Here is a 15423-nt window from a genome sequence, read left to right as displayed (position 1 = left end):
ATGTACCACTATGAGGCAGGATGTCAATAACAGAGGAAACAGGAAACATATGAGGTATCAAACTTCTGCTTGATTTCACTGTAAACTTAAAACCACCCTAAAAATCATTTATCCTTTTTTTTTTCTTTTGTGCTGATCCTGGGGCTTGAAGTCAAGGCCTGAGCACTGTCTCTGACTTTTTTTGCTCAAGGCTAGCTCTCTACCACTACAGCCACTTCTGGCTTTTTGGTGGTTAACTGGAGATGAGAGTCTCATGGATTATCCTGCCCAAGCCAGCTTCAAACCAGAATCCTCAGCTCACAGCCTCCTCAGTAGATAGGATAACAAGTGAGAGCCACTGCCTGCCCCCCATTACTAATTTTAACAGAGAAGAAAGAGAATCTCTGCCAATATGTCCTTTCTTTAACAACTCTAGATTTACACAAAAAGTTTTGATTAAAGGAACACACATGAATTTCTTTCCAGCTCTGAGTAAGTTTGAAAGCTGGTCCAATTTGCAGATAAATGATGTCCATTCAATATTTTCAAGACAAGCCTACAGATACAGCAGGGAGTGGCAGGCCTCAACAGCAAGGCTTCTTTCTCTCTCCTGACTCAGGGATAGGCCAGGTGCCCCAGGCAGCATGACTCATCAGTGAAGACAGGCTTTGGAGCCATATAGCCTGGGATCAAATCCAAGCCCGATGCTTTGCTGGCTGGATAACCTTGCCAGCTGCTAGAGCCATAATTTTTTATCTATAAATGCAGCTAAGAATAGCTTCTTCACAAGCTGTTATTTAAAGGATAATGCACATCAAGCACTTTCATAAACTCTCTCATTCGTCTCCACACTCACCTTCCCTGGGACCTAGGCATGCTTCACTTCAGTCAGCCCTCTGGCTCCTCCTTAGATCCCATATGTGGAACAGACATAATGGAGAACACGGAGTTCATGCATCACCACCAGATTTTCCTTTTATGGTAGGGCCAAAGCCCTGGCCTCTGCTTGAAGTATCTATCCTTTCATAAGCCAATGTCCCATGATTTCGTGACTCAACAATCCACAGATACTAACATAGCTCATCCATATCTGGGACAGATCTCTCTCCTAGCATAAGTTCTATTCCATAAAGGAAATTGTTAGGTTTTTTTTGTTGTTGTTTTTTTGGGGGGGTCCAGTCGTGGGGCCTGAACTCTGGGCCTGGGCACTGTCCCTCAGCTCTTCAGCTCAAGGCTAGTGCTTTACTACTTGAGCCACAGCACCACTTCAGGCTTTTTTCTTTTTGCTTATGTGGTACTGAGGAATCGAACCCAGGGTCTCAGGCATGCAAGGCAAGCGCTCTACCACTGAGCCACCTTCCCAGCCCCAAATTGTTAGGTTTTTAAAGAAGAGGTAGCCAAGTAAGAACAGCACCACGCACGTGGTATTCAGTTAAGGGGTAGGTTTATTCATTAGACCTGCTGGGGAAGGCCTGGGAAAGACCTGGAAAAGAGAGCTGGGAAAGAGAGCATCTGGGCCTGGGTGAGGCCTTATCTAGGGTATAGGCGGAGAAAGGTGTGGCCACATCAAATTCAGATGTGACCTCAACGGATGCAGATGGGACCTCTTGCAGGTATGCCAGTTGCCTAGGTAACGAAGGTACTGAGTGGAGACTTTGCTGCGAGGAGGGTGGAGTCTGCTTGCATCCAGGAGCAGACCTTACAGAAATAAGGGTCATTGAACGTTTCTATAAAGGGCTAGATCGTAGATACTTTAGGCTTTGTGAGCTATTTGGTCGCTGGTACAATTATGCAACTCAGCATTGTATCGTGAAAGCCAAAGACAATAATAAATGACTGTGTGAGGCAAGGTTTCAGTGAGGGTTTATTCATAAAAACAGGAGTAGATTGGATATGGGCCAGGGCAAGGGAAGACTGTCACCATTGGCACAACTAGGGTGACCTGAGGTTCCTAGTAATTGGAAGTACATGGTACTATGAGCATGCACACACACACACACACACACACACACACACACACACACACAAAGTTCACACCTGTAATGTACATGTGTGTATATATACATACTTTTTTTTATTTTTAAGGATGACAAACTAGATGAGGGTGAAATAGTTTAGTCCTGAAGGGGAATAGGGTTATTTCTAGTTACTACCAATTGAAGTTCATTGATAAAATTCTTACCATATCACTTAGATACAGTTCTGAACTTTTATCTAAATAGCAATTGAGCTAATTTCTGGGGGACTTTCCTATTTCACACCAAAATCACTCTTGGGAAAACTTGATTCTTCCAGAGCTTGGAGTGAGACCAGTCTTCCCCACCCTCTCTGGGAGCAAATGATAAACCATTCGAGGCAGGTAAGACATTGGGCACAATACAAATACAGATGGTTTTGACATCAAAGGAAATGTTTTGTTCTGAGAAGTGTTTTCATAAGCTTCATATACTTGTACTCCAGTAATATAAAAACCAAAGGAAAAGAAAAGGCGTTAACATGTGTTGCAGTCAGTAAAAAGTTGAAAGGCAGGTCATTTCTTGTTTGAAGATATTCACCTGGAGACGGGTGGCTGGAATCTTCCCATAGACTCAAGCACAGTCAATGCAGTATCGGGCACAGGCCCAGGCAGGCTGGCAGGCTGCACACAGGGCACTGGTGTTCCTTCAGCAGCTCACAATGGCAGTGTGGCACTCAAAGGCCCAGCCTCAGAGGCACTCTGCATGACATCCCTCACTTCTCCCCTGGAGCCATAGAATCCTTGGAGACCTCAGCATCCTCTGGTTTAAGGGACCCTGTAAAATGCTTCAGATGAACTTCCTCAGGCTGTGCAGGGTGCCTTTCTCGAGTGTTCACATCTCTCAAAAGAGGAACCAGGGCAAAGTTCTTCCAGTTTCTTCCTGAAACTGAAGGGCGAAGTAACTGTCATTACTACTTTGGATACAATAAAACAAGGCTTACTTATTAACCTCACAAATCTCTAGATGGGGGGTAGGGAGGTGGGAGAAGGGAAGGGATGGGAAGGGGAAACAAAGGAGGAGGCAACAATGCTTGATAAGAAATGTACTCATCTTGCCCATGTAATTGTAACCCCTCTATATGGTATTTTCACAAAAAAAAATCTCTAGATAAACAGAGACCTGAGGATGTACGTTCCTCTTCCTGAAGGTGCTTGGGGAGCCTCATCCACTTGGGTCAGACCCTAACTTCTCTCACCCACCCTGGCATGCTTATGACCTCATGAAACACTATTCACTTGCTTCTTTCATCACTGCCCAAATGAGAAACAGGTTTCTTCAGTCTAACACTTCCCATGAGTGGCTCCATACTAGATGAGCTCTAGAGTGATGAGTGCCAAAGAACCAGGATTTGGGGTACAGTCTAACAGGGCCTTGTAGATTGAGAACAATGCCAAGGAAAGCTCAAATGTAGCCAGAAGTCTCAGGGAGCTCCTGAAGATGGCCAAGTTGTTACTCCCATAACCACCTCAGAGCCACCATCTGGCCAACGCAGAAAATGACAGCCAAAGGGCAAAGATAGGGTGTTGTCCTTTCATTTGTTTGGTTAGCCAGCTCCTGTGGATGGCCACATTTTATATGATCTGTCTGGAAAACCCGCCTAAACTCACATCTCCCATCCTTGTGTTATGATCCAGGCCCTTCTGCTAGCATCCAACACCTACCACATTGCAAAGGCATCTGCAGTGGGCATTCTGATTGTAACTAGTCCAGCAGAACACACATCAATGATCTGCTGGCCAATGAGGTGCTGGCCAGTTCCCTCCCCCATGCTGGAACCAAGTCCTAATTGCTACAAAAAAAATCTCTATGCTCAGAATGCTGAGCATAGAGACAGAAGGACCCATGAGACAACAGGCTGGGTGAGTACTTGGATACTACCTACTGGCTGACTGAGTGGTAGGGACACCCAGCATCAGAGATTATTTGGCTCAGTCCTAGTTCTAGTGCCCTCAAAGGAGGCCCGAGTTCCCAACCACTCATTATAGCTCCAAGACTCCCTCCTCATGCTCCTCTAGCTCCTCTATTTACCACTTTTCTTCCCCAGCCTTTCCCTCCTACATTCTTTCACCTCTTTCTATCATTTACACTGATTGATGGGGAGAGGTCCTTGTTACCTGAATTTATCTAGCTATGCTTTGCTGGGATTTCTACTGTGACCAAGGAATAATCCTTAATAAATTCTTAATAAATTTTAAGTGTGAAATCAGGAACTCTCTCACCATCCCCCATGCCTGCTCTGTTAAACACAGCTGTGTGTATCCCTGACACTGGGTCAATGTTGTTATTAATATCACATTGAAGCTGGTACCAGTGGCTCACACCTACAATCCTAGCTGCACAGGAGGCTGATATTTAAGAATCCCAGTTCAAAGTCAGTCTGGGAAGACAAATCCTAGAGACTTTTATCTCTAATTAACCAGCAAAAGCCAGAAGTTGAAGTGTAGCTCAACTAGTAGAGCACAGCCTTGATGGAAAAGCTAAGAAAGAGCTCCTGAATTCAAACCCCAGTACCAGCACACACACACACACACACACACACACACACACACACACACACACACACACGCACACGTGGGCATGCACACATGTGCAGTAGTTACCTAAAATTTATAAAACTGTCTCTTATGCGGGGCAGCCTCGATTATTCAAGAAACTGAAGCAGGAGGAGCACTTGAACCCAGTTGTTCAGGGTCAATGAGGCTCTAGCGCTAAAATAAAATAATGAAATGAAATGAAACAAAGTGAAATTAAATAATGAAATAACTCTGCTTTATATGTATGTTACATCCCAATACAAAGTTGATTTTTAAGTTTATGAAATATATAAAATGAACCATTTATGATACAATATCAAATATGAAAGATATAGCATCAGGAAAACTGGTTTAAAAAAGTATGCACTTTCTGCAAGACTTGATTTACTCTTCAGTCACTTTTTTTTTTTTTGTCAGTCCTGGGGTTTGATCTCTGGGCCTGGGCACTGTCCTTCAGCTCTTCAGCTCAAGGCTAGTACTCTACCACTTGAGCCACAGTGCCACTTCCTGTTTTCTGGTGGCTAACTGGAGATAAGAATCTCACGGATTTTCCTGCCTGGGCTGGCTTTGAACCATGACCCTCAGATCTCAGCCTCCTAAGTAGCTAGGATTACATGAGCCACTGTTGCCTGGCTCTTCAGTCACTTTTAAGGACAAGGTCATCTATCAAGTGGTAGAACACATGCCTAGCAAGCTCAAGGTCCTGAGTATAATCTCCAGTGTCAAAAAAAAAAAATAAAATAAAATAAAAAGCTAAACAGCAACTTTAGAACTCACATCTGTAACCTTAGAAACAGCCTGAAGGTCTATAGTAACCAAACACCAAATCAAGAAAACAACTTTTAAATGATAGGGAACTAAAACTACTTTAAAAAAAAAAAAAAAGGAACCCTATTACACTGCTGGTGGGAATGTACACTTATACAACCACTTTGGAAAGCAGTCTGGAGGGTCCTCAGAAAGCTAAAGATTGACCTCCCTTACGACCCAGTCATACCACTTCTAGGCATCTACCCTGAACAACAGGAACCAATATACAAGGACACATGCATTTCCATGTTTATTGCAGCACTGTTCACAATAGCTAGGATATGGAAACAACCCAGATGCCCACCACAGATGAATGGATCCAAAAATTGTGGTATCTATACACAATAGAATATTTTGCAGCCATTAGAAATGACAAAATAATGGCATTTGCAGGGAAATGGATGGAGCTAGAAGGAATCATGTTGAACGAGGTGAGCCAAGAGCAAAGAGACAAACGGTACATGGTCTCCCTGATAAGTGGATGTTAAATCCAAAATGTTAGGTGATATGACAAAATTAACAGGACTTAAGAAACAAAGAACTTCCATTCATCTGGTCGAACCACTACTAAATATCCCCAAGCTGCTGATCACATGTATGGTGTATATGTGTACACCGTTATATGTTATAGACCGTGATAGACAATTTGCTCCAGGAAAGTTAGAATGAGCTTGTGACTTTAAATGAGCATCATTATTCCACAATACTGTGAAATTTGGGAAATTACGTAATCACTTAATCACAATAAAAAAAAAAAAGCACCAAAGCCGGGGGCTGGTGGCTCACGCCTGTAATCCTAGCTACTCAGGAGGCTGAGATCTGAGGATCGCGGTTCAAAGCCAGCCCGGGCAGGAGAAACCGTGAGACTCCTATCTCCAATAAACCACCAGAAAACCGGAAGTGGCGCTGTAGCTCAAGTGGTAGAGTGCTCGCCTTGAGCTGAAGAGCTGAGGGACAGCGCCCAGGCCCAGAGTTCAAGCCCCACGACCGACAAAAAAAAAAAAAAAAAAAAAAAAAAAAGCACCAGAAAACTAGAAGTGGCACGATGGCTCAAGTGGTAGAGCATGAGCCTTGAGCTGAATTGTTCAGGGACAGCTCCCAGGCCTAGAGCTCAAGCCCCACAACTGACAAAAAAAAAGAGAGAGAGAGATCTTTCATGCGATTGTTTCTAACATATTTATAAGATGATGTCTTTGTTGCCTTGTATGCCCCTCCCCCATAGTACAACCCCTGCTTTCACTAAATACGATGTTGGTATATGTGGAGGGGAAGGGAAAAAACAAATTGTTAAAACAGGGATACAGGAAGACCCATTACAACAATGAGATGTACAAGTCGTTATGTCGAAAAACGAACTTTACAACTTTGGTGGAGGGGGACGGGGGGGGGGGGGGAGGGAAGGGGAAAGGATACGAAGGGATGGGAAGGGGAAACAAAGCAGGAGGCTACAATGATTGATAAGAAATGTGCTCATTATCTTACCCATGTAATTGTAACCCCTCTGTACAGTATTTTCACAATAAAAATATATTAAAAAATTAAAAACAAAAACAAAAACAAAACCTCTTTCCAAAAGATAGGAAGAAATTTTCATACCATTCAATTTGGCAATGATTTCTTGGATGTGATACCAAAAGATAGGGAAAGAAATGAAAAAAGTCCAATTTATGGACTTCATAAAAATGTAAACAATATTCTCAGCCAGGCACCAGTGGCTCACACCTGTAATGCTGGCTGCTCAGAAGGCTGAGATCTAAAGATTGTGCTTCGAAGCCTTCTGGAGCAGGAAGTCCATGAGACTCATCTCCATTGACTACCAAAAAGCTGGAAATGGGACTGTGGCTCAAGTAGTAAAGCACTAGCCTTGAGCAAAAACAAGCTTATGGACAGCACCCAGGCACTGAGTCCAAGCCCCAAGACTGGCACAAAAAAAAAAAGAACTTTCTCATCTGGGTACAGTGGTGCAGCTGGTGCCACTGCATTGGAAGCTCAGGTAAAAGGATCACAATCTGAGTGTAGCCCAGGCAAAAATATAACTAAAATCAAAAGGAAAAAAATAACTAAATCAAAAGGAAAGGCTGAATGTCTAGCCAAAGTGGCAAGTGCAAGGCCCTAAATCAGCCTGCTGAAAGGGAAAAAAATACATATGTGATAAATGATTAATATCCAGAATAGATTAAAAGCTAATATTTTAATGCATAAAGAACTTAAATAAAGAATATTTACAAAAGGCAAATAAGAAGATAATATGTTAAATATCATTTGTCACTAAGAAAATACAAGTCAAAACTACAATGAAATACCACTTCAAAGTTAGGATGATTACACTTAAAAGAAAAAGAAAAACATGGCAATTGTTGAGAAGAATGAGAAGAAATCAGGACATTGAAGCATTACTAGTGAAAATATAAAGGAATGAAGCTACTTTGGAAAACATTTTGGCTATTCCTCAAAATGTTAAACAGAATTACCATATAATCCAGCAATTCCACTCCTCAGTGCATACCCCAAATCTCAGATGAGAATCATATACACCAATGCTCATTATAATAATTTACAATAGCCAAAATAGCAGAACCAATCCAAATACCAATCAACAGGTAAATGGATTAATTAAATTTGTTATAATGCATGTAATATAACATTATCCCACCAGCATAAAAGAACAAATATTATTGGATTCCTCTATATAACTTACAAGTGGGAAAATTCACATGAGAGAATGGAACACAAGTTACTAGTATCTGGGGAAAAGAAGAAAGGGGAACTTAATGATTAGTGATGATAAAATTTCTGTTCGAGATGACAAAAAAATTTCTAGAGATAGATAGTGATTATGATTGAACAATGTTAATATAATTAATCCAGTAAAATTTTATGTATATTTAGTGTATCTGTGGATGATAATAGTATTTTGATTTTGTAGTAGGAATCAAGCCTAGGACCACTACAAGCAATCTTGCTAGACAAACTATCTACTACCAAGTTATATCCTAGCCCATATTTTAAAAACAAAAGCAAAAACAAAAAACAAGCTGGGAACAGGTGGCTCACATCAATAATCCTACATGCTCAAGAGGCTGAAATCTGAGGATCAGGGTTCCAAGCCAGCCTGGGCAGGACAGTCTATGAGACTCTCATCTCCAATTAACCACCAAAAGGCTAGATGTGGAGTTTTGGCTCAAGTGGTAGAATGCTAACCCTGAGGAAAAATGCTTAGGGACAGCTCCCAGGCCCTGAGTTCAAGCTCCAGGACCAGTACACACACACACACACACACACACACACACACACACACACACACACACACACACACACACACACACACACACACACACACACACCATTAAAAAAATTCCAATAGTTCAGGTTATAATTATGCCTCCAAATGTACTACACTTGCCATCCTCATCATACCTTTCATTTAATGCTTACTGTGAAAGGTTGATCATTAACTATTAGGCAACATTCTGGTTGTAATTTTCCCCAAAGTTTTCTGCTTCAGATGTACCCTTTTCTCCCCTTCCATCCTTTCCACCTGTCCACTTGTGCCATTTAAAAGAAGTGTTCCCATACAACTCTTATGTCCTCATAGCCCCACATAACTGATTGCATACGTGGGGTAGCCCTCAAAAGCAGGGATGTGGCCTAAGCTTCTCTCTCAGGAGCCCTGAGGCAATGCCAGGGCCAGGGATGTGGGCACAACTGGCTTGTAGAAACCCCAGGAGCCCTCAGTGTGTCATGTTTAAGGACATTCTAGAGTACCATAGCTAGGGATATGTGGCAGGCATCTGAAGCTACCTCAGAACCCAGGCCTTCACGGGGTATGGGGACCCACCTGCCCAACGCCATGCCACTGGCCAAGGAGGCCCCTCCATGCCCAGCACTGGCCCTCATGCCTCACCTCTGCCTGACCTCAAGGAGAAGCTCAGGGTGCGTTTGACGCCCTCACAGTTGCCTGGGTCCTCATTGATGATGCCCACAGTGGTGTTCCAGGTGGTCCAGTTCACCTCATCCACCCTGCAGGTGACAGGTGAAGTCAGGGAGCTGGCTTCCCAGGCTGGCCCAGCTTCCCGATACTACTCCCAATACATCAGCATGGAAACAGCTACCAAGAGACAGGAGCCTACTTTGGGGACACTTTCTCTCCCCAGTTTCATCATGAGACACTTTAATTGTAAATTTCTAGTCCTGACCCATCAGACACTTAAAACTTTCCATCATTGAACATTTGACCATGTGCTAGAATCTACAGTGGTTTTCTTTGCCCAGAGCTAAGCCCTAAGGGGCTCTCAAAGCTACAGCTGCCTAAAGAGTTTCATATTTTTATGGGGTACCAGTAGCTCAGGCCTGTAACCCTACCTACACAGGAGGCTGAGATCTGAGGATCATGATTCAAAGCTAACACAGGCAGGAAAGCCTATGAGACCCTGTTCTCCAATTAGCTACCCACCCACTCCCCCCGCCCAAAAAAGCCAGAAGTGGAGTTATGACTCAAATGCTAAAGTATAAGTCTGGAGTGGAAAAGGCTCAGGGAATGAACCCAGGTCCTGAGTTCAGCACCACTACTAGCACAAAAATGAAAGAATACAATAGAATAGAATGCTAGGAAATTGATTTTTTAAATTAAAATAGCTAAGTGTTGGTGGCTCACACCTGTAATCCTAGTTACTCAGGAGGCTTAGATTTAAGGACAGCAGTTTGAAGCCAGCCCAGGCAAGAAAGTCTGTAAGACTCCTATCTCCAATTAACCACCAAAAGTGGAGCTGTGGTTCAAGTGGCAGAGCTGTAGCCTTAAGCAAAAACCAGGGACAGCACCCAGGCTCTGAGTTCTAGCCCCAGGACTACACCAAAAAGAAACAAACAAAAAGTCTCCTATTCTCCTGACAGGCCCTAAGAGGCCCTCTATACCCACAGCTGACTCCAAGCATGTTCCTTCATGCCCATAACTGCACCCCCCAGGTTCTCAAGCATTGATTCCTACCTAGGTCTTACCTAAAACACCACCTGTAGTCGTCCTTGCCATCCGGAGTAAACCCCACCTGCAGCAGCTTGCCAGAGCGGAAGGCCTTCCTCATGCACTTCAGGAAGCTCTTTTCTGTGTCCAGGATAGTGATAGCTCTCTGCAGGAAGACACAAAGGGCTGAGCAGCCAAGGGTCAGAGGGACAGAAGCCACTAGCCAGGATCAGCCTCTCAAGGTATCTCCTAGCTTCTGATACCTCAGACCTGACCTTCCAGGATCCCCTCTCCTGGGCTTGTTTCCACAGACAGGCAGGTTTGTGCTCTAAGAAGGAGCTCAACTCATCCAGCTCAGATCTGCCTGGTGCCTGCTGAGCCTGGCTGGGACAGTTCCATAAGTGACCCCAGACCCTCCCCTAAGGAGCTCACAGGTCACCATACAGGGAGTAGGTAAAAGGAAGGACTCCAAGTGAGTCTGAATCCTAGCTTTGCCTCTTGCAGCTGTGTTCCCTGGGACACCTAACCATCCCTATCAAAGTGAGGGGGGATTAAATGAGAGAAGCTTAATAACAGGAGGTATATGTAGACTGCATGGTTCAGAAAGGGAGCTCTCAGCATCCTTTGCCCCATGCAACTAGTATCAATTGCCACCCTGCACCAAATTTATCTGTGATGGACACTCCACATGTCCTTCACTCCAGAACTGCCCAATCTCAGCCACACATGACTTCTATGGATGCTAGTCCTAGGTCTAGCTGTGCCCAGCTGTGTGAGGCAGCAGTACAGGTAGCCCTCTGGGCTGTGTCCCCTACCAGCTGTCCCACCTGAAGCTTCCAGATGTTCTTGCTCTCCTGTGCAATTTTGTTGACAGTCTCTCCCATGAGGGCAATGAGCATGTTGAGCAGGAGGATGTAGGTGAGAATCACATATGCTAGTAACAGGATGATGAAGACAGCCTTGAAGTCATAGTTTTCAGTGAACTCCAGGTCACCCATGCCAATGGTGAACTTGAACAGCTCCAGACACGTGAAGTACAGGCTGTTGTAGTTGTCAGGTGGTTGTACCTTACAGCCTGGACCCCGCCTGCTTTGCAATGTGGGTTCAGCCAGCACAGAGTCATTCTTCCCATCCTCAATCAATGTCACCACCGCTACAGGCCATGGAAGGGAGAGGTACAGCTGGATGGAAGCCAAGACTCCAGGGCCCCTAACACCACTCTCCTGCCTTGCTACCCAGGATGGGTTGATAGCAAAAAACCTGCTCAGACATGGAGCACCCTTGCGTGCAACTATCAGAAATTTTCCATAATATATTGCTTTATCATAATAAGACTTTATGTTCATATGCTAGAAAAATGTTAAAATAAATCTGTTAGGGCTGGGAAGGTGGCTCAGTGGTAGAGTGCTTGCATGGATGAGGCCCTGGGTTCGATTCCTCAGCACCACATAAACAGAAAAGGCTGGAGGTGGCTCTGTGGCTCAAGTGGTAGAGTGCTAGCCTTGAGCTGAAGAGCTAAGGGACAGTGCCCAGGTCCAGAGTTCAGGCCCCATGGCCAACAAAAATAAAAAATAATAATAAATCTGTTAATACGGTGTGAATATAGTCACCTTTGTACAATGTACAACCTGCTTAATTTTACACATCAGCCCTAGCTTTATCCCATTTGTCAGCTACTGCCACGCCGACCCCAGTAGAGTCTGCTTAGCATGGGAAACCATCTATCAGACCATGATAGGGGCCTCGAGACCCATCTCTGAGTTTTGGGACTTCACCGAAGTCTACCTCAGAGAATGGGGCTTTACAGAAACCTATCTCCAAGTTTTGGGACTTCACCGAAGTCTACCTTAGAGAATAGGGCTTCTAAGAGGCCTACTCCTGGGAAAAGGCTGGCAAAACCCCTGGAAAAGATGTGTTTCTGCCTATCTTTTCCTCATAAGAGTGCCTATTAATCTTTTACTGTTTCTACTGCTCATTGTACTTACTCATTGTCAACGTTCCCTTATTCAAAGCTCTTTCTTAAGAGTGTTGACGACTCCAATATCTGATGAGTGTCTTAAAAATATGACTAACTCACCAGAGTTAAGTGCTACCCTGAAACCCCTCTTATGGAGGCTAGTAGACAAGTTATAAGTAAATATAAAAGTATTGGGGGTTTCACAAAGTCACTCCAGAAGGAATTGTAAGAAATTTACAAAAAGTTGTAGGCACGGCTAGAACAGAAAGAATGTATGGCAATTGCTGAGATAACTACTTAGGAGAAAGAACTTCCTCATTTACTAAGAGACTTGCTAAATCTAAGTCTCCTTGGTGCTTACTATTAAAGAAGGAACAGGAAAGATCTTAATGGGACAGTTAAGGCCTCTATAGAAAAAAGTATAGATCTAGGCCTCCCTGACCTTACTATTAAAGAAGGAACAGGAAAGATCTTAATGGGACAGTTAAGGCCTCTATAGAAAAAAGTAGTGGTTAATTGGTGACAATCATCGAAACCCATTGTATTTCTTAAAAATAGAGGTAAAGCTGGAAACAAGTGCTTATCAGGCGACCAGCTGGTGACCACCCAAGAATGAAGCCCTGCAGCAAGATTATGTAACCTTTTGCCCTTTCTTATGGAGACTTTTGCTATAAAAGTTTGTTATCCTCTGCATTAAATCGCACTCAGCACTCAGCACTCAGCATCCACTCCTAATGTGTGTGAGTTGTCTGTTTGCCATCTCCCCGTCCTATTCCAGGTTCCTCCCCTAGGTATCCTCCGTCGTCCCGACAGAACCCGGTCCGCGGCAGGTGGCGCCCAACGTGGGGCTCAGAGCGGGGCAAGAAGCAGTTTCTTCAGTCAAGGAACCTTGGGAGGTAAGCATCTATCTCTCTCTCTTTCTCTTTTCCTTTCACCTGGAATAGTAGTCAGAAGCTCGTTGGGGTGCTGCAGGCCCCTCAGTTGTGACTGAGAAAGATAACGAGTAAATCATGGGGAGTTCATCTTCTAAGAATAAGGATAGTTTGTCTCTATTTTAAAACATATACTCCACAGCAGCAGTGGGAGAACAAACTAATCCTTGGTTCCCGCAGGAAAAAGGAAACCATTGAAAAAGTGAATGTAATTCTAAGTTCCATAAAGACGGAACTCCTCCTTTGAGAGGAAACAAAAAACGGAAAAAGGGAACCATTGAAAAAGTGAATGTAAATCTAAGTTCCATAAAGACGGAACTCCTCCTTTGAGAGGAAAAAAAAAAAAAATGGAAAAAGGAAACCACTGAAAAAGTGAATGTAAATCTAAGTTCCATAAAGAGGGAACTCCTCCTTTGAGAGGAAACAAAAAACGGACAGAGGGGCAACCAGCCCCTCCCCAAGAGAATAAGAAACAGTTAGATCATTTGATACAATTTTCATATTTCAGGAATGGTGAAAGCCTGCCTGCAGGTGTGGTCTTGGGGCTGGCGGAGAGTCTTGGCGGACGCGCTATAAGACTGCCAGCGGGGCCAGTGGGAGACGTCCCCTGGACCCCTGGGTGGGGCTGTCCTCGAGATCGGGTAGAGGGGGTTCGAGTCCCCCCGATTGGCCGATTCTCTCTGGTTGGAAGCCCTTCTGGACAGACTGTCTGACCAGCAGTCTGACGCGCTTGCTGTCTGTCTTGAGTGTGCGTATATGTCTTCTATTAACTCTAATTTGAATCTTAGGCACGCAGCCCTGGGGCTGGTGGATGAGGGGCTTACTGATCCCCTAGACCCAGAGGAAGAGTGCGCATTTCCCACTTAATTGCCCCTTCCACCCTTTTAGAATTACAGGAGTGCCCGGACCAGATTGCCCACCTCCCCAGAGAAAGCGTGACCAAGTGCACATACATTACCAACCCCCGTATGTGGTGTGTGTGTATGTGTGTGTAATTTTAACTTCTTTTTCTTTCTTATCTCAGTTTTATTAATTTGGACACTCCTTGTCCCAGAGATGGGGCAAGGACAAAGCAAGCTTACTCCTCTCAACCTCCTGCTCAATCATTTCAAAGAGGTAAAAGAGAGGGGGTATAATTTCAGTATAATTGAAAATCTCAGAAGAATCTAAAAAGAAAAATTCTCTAGAATAAGTAGAGGGGGTTCTAGTCCCCTGGTAAGTGGTGAGATGTCACCCCATTCACTGAGACCTAATTTTGTCTTTGTGGCCACTTGTTTGTCTTGTTTAGTGTGTGTGTTCGTTTTATGTTTTCTGAGGTAGGGAAGATTTGGGTGAGTGTGACAGGCTCACTCAGCAGACTCTGGATTCAGTTTGCTGAATGAGAACAGCACAGAGATTCAAAAGACTAATTAGTGAATTGCCTTGCTAGATAAGCAAGCTCTGGGAAAATTAAGCCCAGCAAAGGTACCTATTTTAAAAGAACTACTGTCTTAAATTTTTGTTTAAAAACTTTAAATAATGTACGTACAACTGATTTTTATTTTTGCGCGCTTTAAGATCTGTGTGTTTTGTGTGTGTTTGTGAACATGTTCAAAGATAAAAAATTGTCAGCATGCTGTAACAATTGGGTGAGTTTAAATTTAAAATTCAAAAGGTTATGAGGTTTGGACATTACCAAAAAATTTTAAAAAATCTTCACATTGTTTTAAATGGCTTTTTAAAAGGTTCTTTAACTTGCAAATTAGAAAATCTGGTATTTTAAAAACTAATATTTTAAAATGCATAAGACTGTTTATACTGTAATCAAGTTATCTGGCTTAACAAAAATGCATTGGCTGTTTGGGGTCTAATTCCCTTGGCTAAAATTTGGGGATAAATATTAGAAATTTAAATGTAAAGGTTAGTTTAACACTGTCAAAGATGTTACCTGTTCTGTCTATCTAAAACTGTATTTCATTTGAGAACCAAGAGAAGAGACAGGGAAAAACTTAGAAACCAACAGAAGACCTATCTTTAGGGGTGAAGGGTGAACAAGCAGAAGTGCAGTTCAGCTGGTCATGCAGTGGGACAGGCCCTGGGAGGAGTCCACCCATGGTGAGGCAAGCTGGCACAAACGCAGTTCATCTAACCCTAAAGAGTCAGATAGAGTGTGTGGCCATTCCATAGGAGGGGCCAAGTGGCCCATCGTTGTTCTGTCTCTTTTCCCTGCAGATAGACACTGAAAACATGATGGTTA

The 15423-nt window shown here is 43.6% G+C and overlaps 1 protein-coding gene across 1 annotated transcript in view; it reads right to left on the bottom strand.

Annotated features, from left to right (window-relative positions):
* Nucleotides 1-1845: 1845 nt before the first annotated feature.
* Nucleotides 1846-15423, bottom strand: part of Trpv1 (transient receptor potential cation channel subfamily V member 1) — a 68738-nt gene continuing 55160 nt past the window's right edge. Inside the window, exons 13-16 of the mRNA XM_070001774.1 lie at nt 11126-11451; nt 10337-10464; nt 9246-9361; nt 1846-2882 (exon numbers count right to left, since the gene is read on the bottom strand). Of these exons, the coding sequence (XP_069857875.1) occupies nt 2710-2882; nt 9246-9361; nt 10337-10464; nt 11126-11451 (743 nt within the window). The 3' untranslated portion in view covers nt 1846-2709. The remainder of the gene's footprint in view (nt 2883-9245; nt 9362-10336; nt 10465-11125; nt 11452-15423) is intronic.

The sequence above is a fragment of the Dipodomys merriami genome, unplaced genomic scaffold, assembly GCF_024711535.1.
Source record: "Dipodomys merriami isolate MVZ:Mamm:240054 unplaced genomic scaffold, mDipMer1.0.p SCAF_59, whole genome shotgun sequence".
Taxonomy (NCBI): Eukaryota; Metazoa; Chordata; class Mammalia; order Rodentia; family Heteromyidae; genus Dipodomys; species Dipodomys merriami.
The sequence above is the reverse complement of the archived record's forward strand: the minus strand, read 5'-3'. Positions and strand labels throughout refer to the sequence as shown.